This window comes from Eumetopias jubatus, unplaced genomic scaffold, assembly GCF_037043125.1.
Source record: "Eumetopias jubatus isolate StellerSeaLion01/CBP00866 unplaced genomic scaffold, mEumJub1_p1.0 scaffold_2, whole genome shotgun sequence".
Lineage (NCBI taxonomy): Eukaryota > Metazoa > Chordata > Mammalia > Carnivora > Otariidae > Eumetopias > Eumetopias jubatus.
In genome coordinates, this window is record NW_028274808.1 from 161,322,886 (window position 1) to 161,340,634 (window position 17,749).

Sequence of the window (17,749 nt, forward strand, 5' to 3'; positions counted from 1 at the left end):
CGCCTAACCGACTGAGCCCCCCAGGCGTCCCCAGACTTTTCTTCTGAGCCCCAGATTTGTACTTGATATAACTATTCAGGTTTTTCATGGTTATCTGAAATTCAACGCCTGTGAAACCAATCTCACTTCTTTCCAACCATCTACACCTGAACTTTCTCCTTCAGCACTCCCTATGGTAAAAAACAAAAAAAACATAACATTCTTGGGGAGTCTGGGGAGCTCAGTCCGTTAGGCATCCGAGTCTTGATTTTGGCTCAGGTCATGATCTCAGGGTTGTGAGATGGAGCCCTGCCTGGGGCTCTGAGCCAGGCATGGAGTCTGCTGAAGATTCTCTCTCTTCCTCTACCTCTGCCCCTTGCCCCCTCTCTAAAAAAAAAAAAAAAAGACATTCTTTCCATTACAGTTGGAAACTTGGGACTCATCTTTGGCTCATCCTTGTCAATCACCAAATTCAGCCGACAATCTGCAAAAAGCATTCAATCTGTCCACTTCTGTTTTCCCATTGCTGCTCCTTAAGTAAACCCAGGCTACTGACAACTCTGGGACTCTCTTGCCACGGATTTCTAACTGGCCTCACAAAGAGTGCTTTTGCTCTTTCAACCTTCTTTCCCCGGATAGTAGCCAGCTTTCTTTCAGTTAATCAAAATGTATAAGCAAATAACAATCGAATCATGTTCCAACCTAGCTTAAAAATCGGTCCACAACATTTCAATTGGTACTCCAAACTAAGCCAATTGTTCTGAAAGCTTAGGGAGTCTTAACCACCACAAATACACTCATGATCTTCGATGTAGTTTCCCTCTTATAGGAACTCTAATTTGATGTTCACTCCAAAGTTAGCTTATCCTTATGTTAGACTAATTGCAAGCAAAAAGTAGCAAAGACATCCATAAACAATGCCAATGAACACTGCATTAGAAGTCAAGCAGTATAAACACTGGGACTGCCATCTTTTATCCTAGGATCACCAGTGTCTCACACAGCTTTTGGCACAAAGTATGTCTTTAGTAAACAGGTGTCTGATACACGATGAAAAGTAAAGAGGATGGGGCGCCTGGGTGGCTCAGTCGGTTAAGCTTCTGCCTCTGGCTCAGGTCATGATCCCGGGGTCCTGGGATTGAGTCCCGCATCAGGCTCCCTGCTCGGCGGGAGGCCTGCTTCTCCCTCTCCCCTGGCCTGCAGCTCCCCCTGCTTGTGCTTGCATTCTTGCTCTCTGGCAAATAAATAAAATCTTAAAAAAAAAAAAAAGAAAGAAAAAGAAAAGGAAAAAGGCTGCCATAAAGTTCCTTACAGAATTGAAATATAATCCACAGAAACCATTTCAGGAGCAAACTCTACAGCCAGCAAAATATTTTCCCCAAGGACGGCCAAATGTTTACTAGCATTTGCATATCAAATGAGCTGCAATAACCTATTTGGCAATGAGGAAAAAAAAGGAAAGGAAAGAATGTGCCAGGCACAGGGCCTGAGACCGGATGAGACTTTTACAAATGCACAAGACAAGCTTCTTTCCCTCCAGGAACTTCCAGGCCACTTGGAGAGAGGCAAGTATCCCACAATTTAATATTCACTCTCTTGGCTCCTCCTATGGATAAGGCTTTTTTTCTTTTCTTTCTTTTTCTTTCTTTCTTTCTATTTTATTTATTTGACAGAGAGAGAGAGCACAAGCAGAGCGGGCAGCAGGGAGAGGGAGAAGCAAGCTCCCCGCTGAGCAGGAGCCTGATGCGGGGGCTCAATCCCAGGACCCTGGGATCATGACCTGAGCTGAAGGCAGATGCTTAACTGACTGAGCCACCCAGGTGCCCTTGTGTTTTTCTTCAGGTGTAAAATGGTGAGTGAAAACAGGACTGGCTCTCAGTCTTATGTCGGGTAAGGGTTGAGACTCAGACATTAATCAAATAATCACTGGCATAATAATAGCAGCTATTCTATATAGCGGCTAGTATATGCCAGGAATATTTTTAATACTTTACATAAATTAATGCAGGCACATTCTATGAGGGGTACTCTTACTATCTTCATTTTCTAGAGACAGAAATTGCAGCACAGAGAGGTTAAGAAACTTGCCCAAGTTCAGAGAGCTGGTCCACACAGTCTGGATCCAGGGTTCATTCTTATAACCATCCACTCACCTGCCTCCATGCTGTGTTAAGATATGGCATAGACATATTTACAAGGTCCGTGAAGGGCGGCTGGATGGTGTTATAAGAACATGTAACAAGGACATCTCAGTTTTTCTTGGTTTGTCTGAAGGCTGAGTACCGTAAACCAAGCAAAGAGGGGTGGTGGGAGAGGGAAAGACATGAAATTGGTAGCAACGGAGGGGAGAGTATGGAAGCACCTGGATATAGTGGTTCATCAGAGGTGGTGGTGGGTGGGGGGAAGGAATCTGGAAGGCCTCACGGAGGAGGCAGATCTGAAGGAATTCAAATATTGGTTTAGTTTGTAGAGAAGATAGGAAAAGTAGACATCATGAGCTCAGACTAAACCTAATTAATTTGGGGGACAGGAAGACACTGGTTACTAGGATTCTTTCAATTGCGAGTAGCAGACACTCAATTTGAACTGGCCCAAGAAAACAAGGACTTTACTGGCTTGAGTTGCTGAAAAGTCCAGAGTATAGATCTGGCAGCAAGTATATGAATGATGTTGTTAGGATCTCTCTTCCATTCCTCATTTCCATTTTTCCACGTTGGCTTGGATCTCAGGCCGTGGAAATATGGAAGCTCTAGATTTTATCCTATCACTTCAGCAAACACGAGGAGAGGAGTACTTGTTTCTCTAAATGCCCCCCCGTGGACTCTCATTGGCTCAGCTTATATTACGTTCTCCTTGTTGAATCAATCACTGTGGCTGGGCCATGAGCGGTGCTCTCATTGGCCAGGCCTGGATCACATGCCTTCCTCTGGAACCAGAAGGCAGGGTCAGCCGTACTTGAACCCTAGGTTCTGAAAATGGGGAAGTTGCCCAAAGTAGAATCTAGAAACCAGGCAGGCCAAAACTGAGACTTCCACCACAAGCGGTTGGCTGGGGCAGTGCTCCTCATACTTTACATGCAGAGTCTCATTCAGTAGGTCTCGGGTGGGACCTTATAGAGTCTGCACTTCGAACAGCCTCGCTGGTGAGGCCAATGCTACGGGTTCACGGACCACACTGTGGAGCAAGGGGTGTAACACCTGGAGTGACTGCTTCCCTCAAATTTATTTAGGCTGTTCAGTGCTAGCCTGTATCCCATCCTACCATTTGTCTACTTTTCTCAGTTTTGACGCTATACCTTTACACTAGCTGGCCCGTATGTGTGAAATACTTTTCCTCCACGTTCTCCCATTAACTTGTCAACATTTTTATGACTACCTCTTATTTCCTCCAAATGTTTCCTCACTGAGTGAAGCTGAGGCTAGGCTTATTCTTCAACTGATGCCTTTTCCAGTTTAGACCTGTGAACACTAACCTTGTGGTAGGGTAAAAATGTATTTAATTATTCATGAGTCTGACAAGATCTGCGGTGTTCATTGATTTGTTGTGTATGTAATTCACTGCCTGAGTTTCAATCTGGGTGTTTGTCTATATTGACCACTTCGGTTTTAGGCAATAGGCTGTTAGAAGGCATGCAAAAGATCCTTTGAACATGCTGATGTAGCACTCAGTAATCAGCACGGGAGTTTTGACCGGCTCCGTTTCCGACCTGGGCCGGTTCACTCCTCCTTAGGCAACCTGGTGGTCCCCCGCACCCGGGAGGTCACCATATTGATGCCGAACTTAGTGCGGACACCCTATCGAAATAGCGCGCTACAGCCCAGAACTCCCGGGCTCAAGCGATCCTCCTGCCTCAGCTTCCCGAGTCGCTGGGACTACAGGCGCGCGCCACCGCGCCCGGCATAGCACTCAGTAATCAGATGATGTTCAATTTTCATTGTCAGTGGTGTTTTTGGTCCTCTGGACTTTGCAAGCCACTGTGCCGATATTGGCAGAAATACTGAACTCTATTATGGCATCAAATTTCCATATCATTGAAGGCTTTGGATTAATGCCTGTAGAATGGAATGTCTGTGAAATTGAGTCCTGAGGCCCGAGTTTTAGACTCAAGTTTGCTCCTGAACTTGTTTTGTGACTTTCTTCAAGTCTTAAAACCACTCTAGACCTGTTATCCCACCGGCCATATTGGGTGTCTTGCTGTCCTCTACGCTCCTGCTTAGCAGACCCACTTCATTTGTTAACACGTGGCTGACGCTGTGGAGGTAGGACACCTGACCCTCTAAGCCTTCTTTTACCCATCTGCAAAAGACAATAATAATCATCTGATGTTATGGTGGCAATTGAAGGTCATGAATGTAAAGAACGTCATGATTGACAGTGTTAAGAAATCATAGTTTACTACCCATCAATATCTTTTTGGAAAGATGTTGGCTGAATGACTTTATAAGCAGGTGTATTACTCCTTAAATCCATTGAAACATAGAGTCACCATGATACTGGAGAACGTCACTCAGCAGTTGTCTTTTCTTTACACCCCAGTTCTGCAGATATCAGCTATCAATGGCCCGCATATGTGACACGAATAACACTTCATAAGTAAGGTAGTATTTATGTATTTCCCAGTATGTTAGCCTTGGTTAGAAAAAAAGCTACCTTCAATTATATTAGTTTCTCTTCTAATTCAATTTATCATTAAATATATCGGTTTAAGAATTATCACGGGTTCCACTTGTACGGTAGGACCTCTGTTGAAAGCACTGAACTGCAACTTTGTAGAATTGTTTCACATTCAGGAACTGGCTTCTCCACTTCCGGTGAACAAATTGGCTAAACCGTGTAGATTCGCGCTTTGAGCCAGAAGCCACGACCTTTTATGCGGGAAATGTGTCTAAACCGATGCTGCACCCTTCTCAAAACCTAAAGACGTTAGGTCCGCGAGAGAGGTTTGTTTTATCGATGCGGAAAAGTTTGGTTCTCGGTCTATCCGGATTCAAATCCCTCCTTGGATAGTCTCTAGTCCTCACCCCGAACCCAGACTTCTCTTTTGTACCTGCTAATGTCACAAATTGCCCGAGCGCGCCGTTGCTGGCCTCCGCCCAAACCCAGATTCCTCTCTCCTCCCGGCGCCCTCTACCAGGCAGGCGGCCCGCCGCTGGCCAGGGCTTTCCAACAACCCCATGTCCTGACCCCATTTACTTCTTGGGTCCCCGCCGGTGCCATCTGGCTGGAACCACGGGGAGAAACTAAAAGTTGGACGTAGTCATCCTGCCCCTTGCCTTCTTCACTCGCCCCAAATGCAAAACCCGGGGCTGCTGGGGGACAAGCTGCTGGAAGGAAAAAGCTTAGACGGGAAACGGCCTCGCGTCCCCGCCGGCCCTCTCCGCGGCGCCCGCCTTCCCCAGCCCGCGGGCCGCAGGAGGCGCGGCCCCTCGAGTCATCCAGCGTCCAAGGCCGTCCCTGGTTCCCTCGGGCCCCTGGCCGCCGGCGCCGCCGCGTCGGGGTCGGTCCGGGGGACCCGCGAGGCGCGGCTGCTGCAGTCACGCGAGAGAGGGCCTGGCCCGGCGCTCCAGCCCAAAGAGGGTGAAGCAGGAAATAAAGAGGCGACGAGAAAGGCCGGGCCGGGGGGCGCGGGGGCGGGAGCCCGGGGGCACCGGCGCAGGAGCGGCGGGGACGGGGCGGGGCCGGGCGCGCGGCGGGAGAGCTCTGAGCGCGGGCTGCACGCGGCGCGCTCGGGCCGCCCCTCCTCCCCGCGCCGCCGGCCGCGGCCCAGGCTCCCTCGCTCCGCCACTCCCCGCCCCTCAGCTCTCCCTCCCGCCTCCCCGCCTTCCCCGCCCTCCCCGCCTCCTCCACCTCCTCCTCCTCCTCCTCCCTCCCTCCCTCCCTCCTCCCTCCCTCCCGGCCTCCCTCTCCCAGCCAAACTGCAAGCCGGACCCCAGGCCGCCTCCCGCCGCCGCCGCCGCCGCCGCCGCCGCCGCCGCCGCCGCCGCCGCCGCCGCCCGCCGCCCGGCCTCCCCGCGAGCGCTCCACCATGGACAGTCCTGTTTTCACCTTATAAAGATGGCGGTGCGGGATCGCTGCAACCTTTAGACTAATGACTGTCCGAAACATCGCCTCCATCTGTAATATGGTGAGTGGCGGCCGCCGCCGCCTCGGGGGTCGTGCCCGAGGCTCGGCGAGGCGAAGAAAGGGAAGCCCGAGCCGCACACCCGCCGGGCGCCGGGGTGGGGGCGGGGGGCGGCGGGGTTCGCGCAGCGTGGCCAGAAGTTCCTGGCCCCCGCGCTCGGCGGGCGGGCCGCAGCCCCCGGGGCGGCCCGGGGAGGGGCCCGATCCCCCGCCCCCCTCCCAGCCCCGGGACCCGAGAGCTCGCCCGCCAGTGCCTGGCCGCGCTGCCTTGCCTCCGCCCTCGGGCTGCGGTGGAAGCGTCTGGGGGCGGGGGAGGGCGATAAGCTCGGGATGGGGGGCACCCATCCTGCCCTTGCGGTAGATAAAGCCCTACCGGTCTCCCTGACTGCCCTCGTCTCATTTTGAGTTCACTCCTTAAACTATATTAAAGGCAATCGGTGTATCTAGAGAAATTTGAAATGTAATAAAGCTGTAAGGAAGTGCAAAATTGTGGTTAGAGAAGTGAACTTCTCCCTGGTTTGGGAAGCACGGTAATTTGTTTTGGATGCCTCAATTTCCCCACCTGTGAAAGAGGGACAAGGTTATTTGGTAGTAACATTTGGAGGCCCTGAAGGTGGGGCCGTCTTTGGGCGTGGAGGAGGTCTCCAGTTATCTTGCCTGATCTGCTGTAGACCCCTCAGAGGCTGGTCTGAGCGTGGTCAAAGCAAGGGGACATCATGGGGCTCTGCTGGGTCTGGGTCCGTGATGTGGTGCTCAGTTAAACTTGGGTTTCTCCCATTGCTCTCCCTTCCTTTTCAGTTTTTGCAGGAAGAGCCTCTAGCCCTTGGGTTCCCAGGGTGCACCCTGCAGGCACCCCGGCTTGCCAGAGCTTTAGGAAGGTTAGCTTGCCCCCTGGAATAAGGCAGTTGCCCTCCCGTGCAGGGTGAGAGAGTGTGTGCCTTGCCATCACTCTCCAGGGTGCCCTTCCCCTTCATCAAAGGGCTACTCCCCCAGCTGGAACACGTGTTCATTTAATGCCAGTTTGGGGAAAACCTTCCTTGAAGCTAATAATACAGGCCCCTAAAGGGAATCTGAGAAGGCTTGATTGAGAAGCCTTAGGGTAAGGTGATCTGGCTGCCCTTCCCCCATCACCACAGCTTTTTAAATCTTCTGTCCCACATTCTCCTGCACGATTAACACCCGGCGGCAAAGGAGCCCTGTGTTAGCTCAGGGGTGGCATCAAGACCCAGTGGCGCGGGCTTCAGTTTTCAGCACCGTTGGCCATTGCTGCCGCGGTGGCTGGGGCTTCCCAGAGTGAGAGCTGCAGGACCAGTTAGATGTGGTGGGTGGCTCCTGGAGCCGTTCCATTTCCTCTCCTTTCCTTCCTTCTCCACACAGAGACAGGTCTCCTGCTCCTTCCTGTCGAGTGGCATTAACGCTGGCTTGGTGCAGTGAGAAGGTGATGCCTTTCTTCTCGCTGTCTCTCTATGCTAAGACCAGTTCCTGAGGGGCACCGGGAAACCAGAGTAGCTCTAATCCTCCTGCTTGCCTGCTGTGTGGCCTCAGGCTTACAGGGCGGTGAGGCATGGTCCCAGCTCTTGGTGGTGTTCCTCTCCTGCCTGTATGTGCTGACGCCTCGCTGTAGTGAAGTAGCCTGGGAACTTGAGAGCTTACATGTCCCAAGAGGAAGCCAGCGTCCAGCTCCCCGCCCCCGCCAGTGCGGCTGGGGCTTCTTGGCACACCTGGGCAGGATGTCACAACCAGATTCCAGTAAAACTCAGGGAGGCAGGCTGCAGGGGAGGCATCACTACTGGGTCTGCAGAGTTGACACCTCATGTGGAGTCCCTGAAAAGGCACCAGAGTTAGGCTCGACATCCGGGTGAAGTGAGGAGCTGATAATTTCTAAGTAGGGAGTTTTCTGTTCGTATTTGTACACTGTGTCTTGAGCAAGTGCAAGTTCTGGTTCTAACATGTACCAGCTTTTTGTCCTGGAACGAGTTGCTGTCTTAGTTTCCTTACCTAGAAAAAGGGGGTGACAGATATCATTAGGCTGTTGTATTAAATGAGCTCCTGCACTGCAGGGCCTAGCACATAGCAAGAACTCGGGGAGGGCTAGCTGTTATTATTAACATCTTTCTCATTATTATGTCACCTTCCAGTGGTTTAAAGAACGATGAAGATGATACGCTCTTGGAAGCAGCCACTAATATAAACAAGCCCACGTTCACTTATGCAAAGTTCATTTATGCAAACCAAGCCGAAAGGCAGTATACAGAGGCTGGGATGTGAATCCTTAACCCCGCCCCTTATAAAAGACTGCTCAGGTCACCCCTGCCCCTCCCCGTCTCACTTCCCACGAGAGAAGGCTTGGTGATGAGGAGTCTGCTGTCTTTTCACCTGATCAATGTACATTTTCACCAGACCCCTCTTTAGATTCTTCACTGGATGATGAATTGTTTCCAGGTAGGTCTTGTCTGAATCTCTGTTTACTGTTTCGTTCCTCTCTGGGGCTCTGATTGGTCCTTTCCACTCCTAACATGATTAGGGCCTAGCTGGTTTGCGTAGTTGTAGTAAGAGCAAGTGACATTTTCTTTTAAGCAGCTTGTTTGGCATATTTTAAACAGGCTGATGTGTCCAGAAAGGGTGTTAAAAGATACCGTCCTCCCAGGTAAGACTTGAACAAACCAAAACCTAGCTTTGAAAAGCAGATTTGTTTCCTCTACCAGACAGGGAAGGACCCAGCAGAGCAGAAACAAAACTTGTAGCAAATCCTTTATGTGATTGAGGAATGAGCACCTTCTCTTTCCCTCACACTTCTCCTGCCTGTTCTAGATACAGGGGTGTTGGAAAATATCCACATCCCTCTGCTGGTCGCCTTACGCACTGAAGTTTTATTGTCCACTGGAAGTTTAATGCTGGTTCCTATTTGTTTGAGTTTTATGTTCATGTGAACTCCTGCCACAGTGATTCTTGATCAGCTTGCTTGTGTCAGCTTAGCCACACAGCGTGTGTGCTTCAGAGATAGTAAAGCTTGTTTGGCTAGTGTGTTGTAATTTGTAAAATGTACTAGCTGCTACCAAGCATGAGGAAATGTTCCTTGTTGATAATCTGATTTTTGTCCAGATCAATGGATTTAACTTCTTATGTATTTTTATGACCCTACAAATGGAAAGTCCCCTCCCCAGTTTGAAGAGCTTGAGAAATTTTCTGAAGGGGAAGCATTTGCTATAGGAGAAACCAAACGTGTCCTCTAGCAATGTGACTTGTACCAATGCAAATTGGTCTGAATCATCAAATTTTCAGTTCATTTAATAGCACTGTAAGATGTACCATCGAGAAAATCTGTGTGTCAGATAGACTACGTTTTTGTTCCCGTAAGCGACCATTTGTTGAGGACCTGCTATGTTATGGTTGGCATATACCATGTGTAGGTACCTCATAAAAGAATGGGGCGAGTCCCGATCCCCAAGGAGCTCAGCAGCTTCTTAACTTTGTGGGCGTAACATTGGTAAAGACTAAACAATTTAAATATGATGTGTTATCTGCACAGATAAAGGTTGAACAGAATCTCAGAAGCAATGCAGTGAAAAGACCGATGAACACAGCAGGACATTTCTTTAATATGATTTGCATTTGACCATAGTTTATTTTTTTTGTATGAGGACATGATTCTAGTCAATGTAACTTTGACCTGGCATCTGTATCCCAGGGGCTGTCTGTGCAGTGAAGCATGTGTGTTATGGTAACTTTGGACAGATTGTTGTATTTCTTGGGACCCTAGTCTTTCTCACCTTGTAAAGTTGATACATTTTTGGGGGGTTGTCCAAAGCTTCTTAGTGAACAGCACTTCTTAGAGTCTTTATAAAAAAAATCTCCTTCACAAGATGGGGCAAGCATCTGAAAGATCAAGTCAAGGCCGTTTGTGAAAAGTCTGATGAAGAGGGAGGGACCAAGTTGTCTAGAGGTCAGCGAGCTGATCTACAGTCCATCCCTGAGGTTGCTGCTGTCAGAAGTTCATGGAAGGATATAGGCTTTGAGGATTTCTCAGAAGAGGGTGCACCCAGGGTGGGGGCGGAGGGGGTGGTCTACGGCCAGTGGGGTCACTTTCTCTCTCAGTCTTCTTTGGGCCAGTGGCACCTACCTACCGTTGACTGACCAAAGGTTCCAGCACACAGATGGGAAGTCTTGTGGAAGGCAGAATGTCCTGTGAGGACGGAGTGGTGGGCCTTGGCCTCCCCAGCACCGCAAACCACAGGAGAAGTAACCAGCCCCTAGATGGGGACGGACCTGTCTCTACTTCACTTTGAAACTCCTCCACACAGTATGTTATGAACCAAGCACTATAATTTTCTTTTTTTTTTTAACTGCTTTATTAACATACATACTGGTCACATATTTAAAGTGTAAAAAAAAAAATTTCCTTCTCATAATTGGCTCTCAACCAATTAAGGACCTAATTACCTTATTTAAAACTGTGTTGAATTTACCAGATACTAGCATTTTAGTTTTCCTTGAACAGTCCCAGTATATTATTGGACACCACAGTGAGTCCCATATTTGAATTGTTTTAAATAAATGAAGTCTCCCTGATAGTAAGGGAAGGTAGAATTAGTAAAAATTGGAATCAAAGCTAGAGGATTTTATAGAGATCTTTTTATCTTGCTGAGTCAATCACTGGAGGCAGTATTTTTGAGACTAGTTGGAAAAATTCTCTAAAACTATTTAAAAAGTACATATATCTTATAATTTGGGAGAAGACATAATTTGTCTCTTCCTCTAGTATTGTTACTGTTGCTTCCCATTCTTAAAGATAATTGGAGACTGTAAGCTTAATGTGTCATCTGGGAGTGGTTAAAGTCGTGTGAGGGTCTACTGTGATAGTTGTCAGATTTTAAAAATTGCAGTCTGGGGTGGGGTGGACTGATGTTTAAAGAAAAATTCTGTTCTTTTGGTCTCTTGGTGTAATATGTAGATGTTTGTGTTGGGTCAGGACCTGACAGCCTATAGATTTTTCTCTTGTTTTTCCTTGGAATCCTAGAGGAAAACAAAGTTGAATGCCAATATTCAATTAGCGTGAAAGGTTGTAATATTTTCTAGATATCAACTTTTCGTTCCAGTTCACCCATACAATAAAACCTATTTATTTTTTAACTAATGTGGAATTTTGGTATTTTGGGTTGTAATTGAAAGTAGTTTTCAATTTTGGTCCTCTTAGCAATTACGAGAAATGTCTGTAGTTTACACGTCCCTTTTTTCCCCAGCCTTGGCTGTCTAGTTCCTTTAAATGACTTGAGGCTCTATGATAGCGTTTAATTCTGTGGTATCATCAAAAAGGTATCTCCTGGTGGTTTTATCTAGCCTACTCATGGAGCCAGCCAAAGCAAATGGACTGGAAGAGTTTGGTGTCTTTTAGTCTAGTTAATGCTTCTGGCCTAAATATTTTAAGCACATTCTTATATCTTCAATTGTGGTGAAACCAAATGCTAATCTAAGAGTTTGAAAGGCCTCGTTGATCTTTTTAAGAGAAAAAGCCACCCCAAAATGAAGGAGCAAATACTTTTTTGAGACAAATAAATTCTGTATCAACAGTCAGCCCTGGCATTAAAAGCTTTTTGGAATGTTTCTGTTCCGAGATTGTTGCCAAGAATTTGGGGTATGTCCTAAGTCGTCGACATGAAATTTTACTACAGTTTTCAGAATGGTTCTTTGTGCTGGATTTGTAAGAGTGTGGAAGAAACCCCATTGGTTCTCAAAGCTTCACCTTCCACCTGTTGGTCCAGTCTTCTGCCCGTCCAGTTCTGATGCCACTTTCAGAGCCTGATAATGCTTTAAAGTAGTTTAGACTTGGGACTCTTTGGGTGGTGGTAAATTTCAGGCACACAGAAGAATATGGAGAATGATAGAGGGAACACCCGTGTGTTACCATCCGCCATCCAGTAAAGAAATAAAATACTACAAATACAAGTGAACCCTTCCTCATCCCACTCCCCCTTCCTCCAGTGACTTCTGTTCCGAACTTGACGTTTATCATGTGTTTATAGACATTTACATCCATCACCCAGATATATTATCATTTTCTCATGTTTTAAACATGCTCTCTGATTTTGAACAGCTCCTCAGTTTGCTTTTCCTTAAATTATGACTTTGAGATTTATCCATTAGAATGCATGTAATTCTAGGTTACTCACTGCTCTATGATATTCCATCACAAGTATGCTACCATGTATGCTATTGTTGATTAGCCCTTGGGTTTCCCGTGTTTTGTGTTTGTCGTGACAGTTTTGAACCTGTCTCCCTGTGCCTATGTTTGAAGTTTCTCTGTGGTATATACCTTGAGGAGAAATTGCTGGATCAAAGGAAATGGGCATCTTCAACTCTTAATATATTTCCAGATTGCACTCGACAGCAGTTATGCCAGTTTGCATTCCCCCCAGCGCTGCTGGGGGCTCCAGCTGCCCCACGGGCTGGCAGACACCTGATACTGTGAACCTTGATGTTTCGCCAGTCTGATGGGTGTGATTTCAAGTGTTTACTTTCCTGTTTACCAACAAGGCTGAACATCTATCTTTTCGTGTGTTTCTGGGGCTGGGGGGTGGGGGTTAATCCAGGGACTCCGGAGCAGTTTTCCAGGGCTTGAGAGTCAGGATGGCAGTGTTGGTTTTGTCTGAAAATAGGGAAAGGGAGGATGCAGGGAAAAACTGGGGGGGACCGAAGAACAAGTCCAGAAGGGTAGGGAAGGAATGGGAGCTAGAAGTTGAGGGAACAATAACGAGGAGGTGAGAAGGAGCAGGGAAAAAGATGACAGACTAGAAGTGAGAAGATACATTCATTCATTGAGTGTTGAAAGTAAATTTGGGATACATTATTGGGCCACGCCTCTCTGTTCAAGTTACATTGTTCATGCTACGTGGAATTGGAATTGAAATTGGCTTTGGTGAACATCGCGAGGTCGGGGCCTCTTCTGTGGAGAGCAACAGCAAGGCTGGGCTTAGGGAGTTTTCCTGTTTACCCAGTTGCTTTTTGAAGTTCTTTTAGAAAGGCAGTGTGTCTCTCTGGAAACGGTGCTGCAGTGAATGTTCTGGTTCTTCTTCTTTGCACACGTGCCTTCTTTTCTCCAGGATGTAGGCCTTGAAAATGGAAGAGCCGCTCAGAGGATGTGCCTTTCTGCAGCTTTCCCGGGTGTTGGCCACATGGCTCCCCAACATGGTTGCATGAGTCGGAGCTTTTTTTGATGTGCAGCTTCTGTGGCCCTCGTCCCAGGGTGGACAGGCTGTAGGTAGGTCTCCGGTGGGTTTTAGGCACCTGCGATTTTTTTTTTAAGTGCCACAGCTGATTTCGATAAGCATCCGAAGAAGCTGAGAAACCACTGTGTTAGACGGGCAGCTCTGCAAGGACAAGAGCTGTGTTTAACTTCTTTGCTGCTGATTTCTCAGCATTCAGCACAGGGCCTGGCACATCTGTGCGAGGTGCTCGACAAATGATTATTGGAGAACTGAGTGAAGAGCTGTAGCTTGCTAGAATGGAAGAATTGCCGTGCAGGAAGGCAGTGCTCCTCGGGTTTCACTGTCCACAGGAATTACCTGGGGATCTTGTTAAAATGCAGAGTCTGCTTCGGTAGGTCTGGAGTGGGGCCAAGATTTTGCATTTCTAGCATGGCCAGATTCTTCTGGCTTGGGGAGCACAGTTAGAACAGCAAGTCCCTAGGGGGAAAAAAAAGAAACCCGATTTCTTTCTTCCCTACAGCTTTAAAGTGGACAAGAGTTTGGGATTTGGAATCCTGCTTGGTAGATCTCGAAGCCTGTTTCCTCATCTCTTTATAACACAAAGAGGCAGATGATAAAATACCTTTCTCACAGCATTTTTGGGAAGAATCTAAGGAGATTGTACTGCCTACGGAAGCATTTTGTGAACGGTGATGCTTTCACACCCATTACGTTTTGTAATTCTCATTCTTTTAGGGAATTAATGGTTTCCTTCAGTTTGCTCAAAGCACAAAGCTATTGTTAAAAGAAATTGAACAGATTTAGGGAAAGCTACTAATAAGTTCAGGTAGTTTACAGATTCACCAAACACCATGAAGGGCAGCACACTGACATCTGAGAATCACTGGTTTGCTGGAATTCTGCTTTCATTTTGACCTGCTGTCTACGTTTAGTGGGCATTTTGAGAGGAGTGGGATGGGGGGTGGGGGAGGTTGAGCAGGATGGAGGCAAAATTCACCTGTGGTGTGGTTCTGACTGCACGTGCTGGGAAGGGGGCATTCCCTTCTCACTGGTTTGTGGTAGGGGGAGGAATGGGGCTGGAGAGAGGCCCACAGCTCTCTCCCACTCAGCTCCGCACTGTAGCAGATGATAGGACAGTAGGGAGGCTCTCTGATTTATTTCCCAAGTCAGACTCTTTTTAAAGTGTGGGGGGATGTACTCCAAATAGTTATTGGGTATTACTGATCTCCCGTAGGCGTAATCCGATTTATTCAGGACAGACCAGGCCTGTGGTCAACCCCAGGTTAAGCCACCAAAGGACACTGCCATTTAAATGCAGCATTTCAGGGTGCTTTATCTCTTGGGGTACTGCCCTATCCACCTGCGAGAGGCAGCATGGTATACAGAGAGGAGGGCAAATAAAAACAAAAAAGTGACGTTCAGAACTCGTGTTTATTGTATGCTGCAGTTTCTTTTATTCCCAACCTTCACTCTGTCTTTTTATTCCCAAGTTTTCCCTACGTCTTTGAACCACTTGAATGTAGTAGTAGTTTTCCTTAGATCTGTTCAACTTCTTTTAATTTGGCCTCGTTTTGTGCTAAGACATCTGTGAAGTAATGGGTTTGATGAGCTAGTTATATGCTTTTCTAAGGCATATCAAAAACATAATTGCTATAGATGCAAATATCAAATCATTATGTTGTACACCTGAAACTAATATAATGCTGTATGTCAATTATACCTCCACAAAAAAAACCACATAATTGCTGGAGTTAAAAGTGTTCATACTTGTGCCACCTAAGATGATCTCACCTCCCTCTGGGATTCATGGTTATAGCTTGGGGGAGGCATTGGCTCAGATAAGAGGTTCTTTATGGTGGTTCAAATAACTGGCTATTTTAGAGGAACACTTTTTTTTTTTTTTTTTTTAAGTAATCTCTGTGTCCACCGTGGGTCTCGAACTCACGACCCCAAGATCAAGTGTCGCATGCTCTACCAACTGAGCCTGCCAGGCGCCCCTGGAGGAACACTGTTCAACTGGTTTGTAGATTACAGGTTGGTCAGCTTCCTTGGGAGGTAGGTTAGCCTGTGGAGGAGATCTGGTTGGATGTTCCATACCGCTGTTGGTTGGGTGTGAGAGTTGCCATTGTTGCCACTCTTAGAGACTCTGCTTGTCACCCATAGCGTGGGGATGACAAGAGAACCTCCCTCCCTGGGGCATTGTGGGGCTGAAATGGAATCATTAATGTCTAGTGCTTAACCCAGGGCCTGACCCTTTTACTACTATTTTCTTCTAGTGCCCCTGGTTTTTCCACTAGCCCTGGAGTCCAAACGATGTAGTGGAAAGTGCCTGGTATCCAAGGTCTCGGGTTCCAATGTTGACCCTGCCACTTTGTCGCTTTCCGGACATCGGGCAGGTGACTTAGGCCTCTCTGGGTCTGAGATGTTAAGAACGATTCCTGCTGGTGAGCAGGGGTGAGAGAAGAGCATCACGTTCCAATCAGAGACAAGGCTAGGGTGGGGCAAGCCCAGAGGGGACAAAAGGAGGAAGAAGCTGTGATTTCAGACTGAAATGTTGATGGTAGACACAGTGCTGATGGTGTGTGTGGCAAAACTTTTGTAATCATCAGCAGGATACAATGTTTTTCCCTTTCCTGATAATGAGGGCACATCATGTAGTCAAAGACTTTTCGCCATCTAATAGGCATCTAACAAACTCTTTTGTATTACCTGGCATACACAGTTTGGTGTTCCTAGCTGAGAAGTATGTGAGGTAGCCAAGTTAAGTTTCTTTCTTTTTTTTTTTTTAAGATTTTATTTACTTATTAGAGAGAGAGCGTGAGCATGCGCATGCCTACACAGGTGAAGGAAGGGGCGGAGGGAGAAGCAGACTCCCCACTCAGCAGGCACTGAGCGGGGAGCCTGATGTGGGGCTTGATCCCAGAACCCTAGGATCATGACTTGAGCCAAAGGCAGACACTTAACCAACTGAGTCACCCAGGTGGCCCTAAGCTCAGTTTGTTTAAAAAAAAATTAGTTTTAAAAAAAGGTAATATGAGTTCACGTGGTAGGAATTTCCAATTGTACAAAAGGATATAATATTGACAATATATGCACCATCTGATTCTTGTCTCTGGCATGGTTACTATTCACAGTTTCTTCTGCTTCCATTCAGAGGTATCTTATGCATGTACAAACAGATATGTTTATTTCTCTCGTAGTTTTTAAAAACAAAGATAGTACTTTTAGCATATGCTGATCTATCCTGATCTGCCCCTTGCTTTTTGTGCCTGGGAGGTGGGCGGGTGCTAGTCTGTGAAGAGCATCCTCATTCTTTTTTAATGGCTTGCAGAGTATTCAGTTGCTTGAATGTACTGCATTCACTTAACCAGGCCCCCCCAATGAGCATAAAGGTAGTTTTTGGTTTTTACAAACAAGGCTATAGGGAACATATGTCCATATGTCCATTTATCATTTTGCGTGTGGGAATATAGCTCTCGGCACACTTCTTAGAAATGGATTTGCATTTGTAACTTTGATGGATTTTGCCAAATTGCCCTCCACCAGCAATATGTGCGAATCTTGTTACCCACAGCCTTGCCAAAGCAGTGTGCTCTCCAGAAACCTTGTGGTCTTGCCAGTCAGGGGGAAAATGGTGTTCTAGTATATTTTTAGTTTTGCATTTCTCTTGTTAGAAGTGAGCTTGAGCTATTCACACGTTCAGGAAAACAAGTTCAATTTCATTTAACTGTTTTGTTGTTGGCAGTTATTTTCCAAGTCTGTAGGGAAGGACCAGTTTTACTTTTCTTTTCAATCTGTCACAGACTGGTATTTTTGTAAAATACAATAAAAAAGAATTATTAGGAAACTGGAGTTAAAAACTCCAAAGATGCATAAGCACACAAACCCCTATTTTTTATGATTAAACTTGACAGATAAAAAATTACTCTATCCATTCATCTTACCTGTTCTTAGTTTCTGAACTTAGCTCATGGCGGTATTAATACCTTAAGTAATATTGCCGTAAAGAACTCCTCACTCATCTCTTTTCTCCCTCCCGTTGTCACCCTGTTTGGGGATGAGAGAAGAGCGCGCAGAATTTTATATTTTCTGTTTCACAGTCAGTACTGGATGCTTTCATTCCATAGGGTGAAATATGTCTGATGATGCAGGACTGATCCAGAGGGCAGGGGTGCTGCGCCGACCCATCGGGCTACACTAACCTTCCATTCTCCCATGCTGTGAGGTGGGATGCCGTTGTCCTGGTGTTTCATTGATGAAGACCTCGAGCTCGAATTACTAGAGGGGGTTGGGTGGGTGGAGAATGTTCAAAATCCCTCTATTAGTCCAATTTGCAGAGTTGTCCTCTTTGACCCGGGGCTTTGCCAGGATCCCATGCCACACCATGCTGCTTTTCTGGGAAGTGATTTGATGGGAGGGGTTTCCTGGGTAAAGTGGGAACTTAAGAG

General features: G+C 47.0%; 1 protein-coding gene and 1 pseudogene across 3 annotated transcripts in view; one reads left to right on the plus strand and one right to left on the minus strand.

Annotated features, from left to right (window-relative positions):
• Window positions 1-3,601: 3,601 nt before the first annotated feature.
• On the minus strand, window positions 3,602-3,878 carry LOC148164920 (signal recognition particle RNA; annotated as a pseudogene).
• Window positions 3,879-5,977: 2,099 nt separating this feature from the next.
• USP46 (ubiquitin specific peptidase 46) overlaps window positions 5,978-17,749 on the plus strand; it is a 55,411-nt gene continuing 43,639 nt past the window's right edge. For 2 of the 3 annotated variants that reach the window (XM_028100704.2, XM_028100705.2), the window contains exon 1: window positions 5,978-6,103. Coding sequence is in view for 2 of the 3 variants with exons in the window: in XM_028100705.2 (XP_027956506.1) it covers window positions 6,068-6,103 (36 nt within the window). In the remaining variant the exon portion in view is untranslated. Of the gene's footprint in view, window positions 6,104-8,237; window positions 8,542-17,749 lie in introns of all 3 variants that reach the window. The other variant, XM_028100706.2, reaches the window with a different exon arrangement.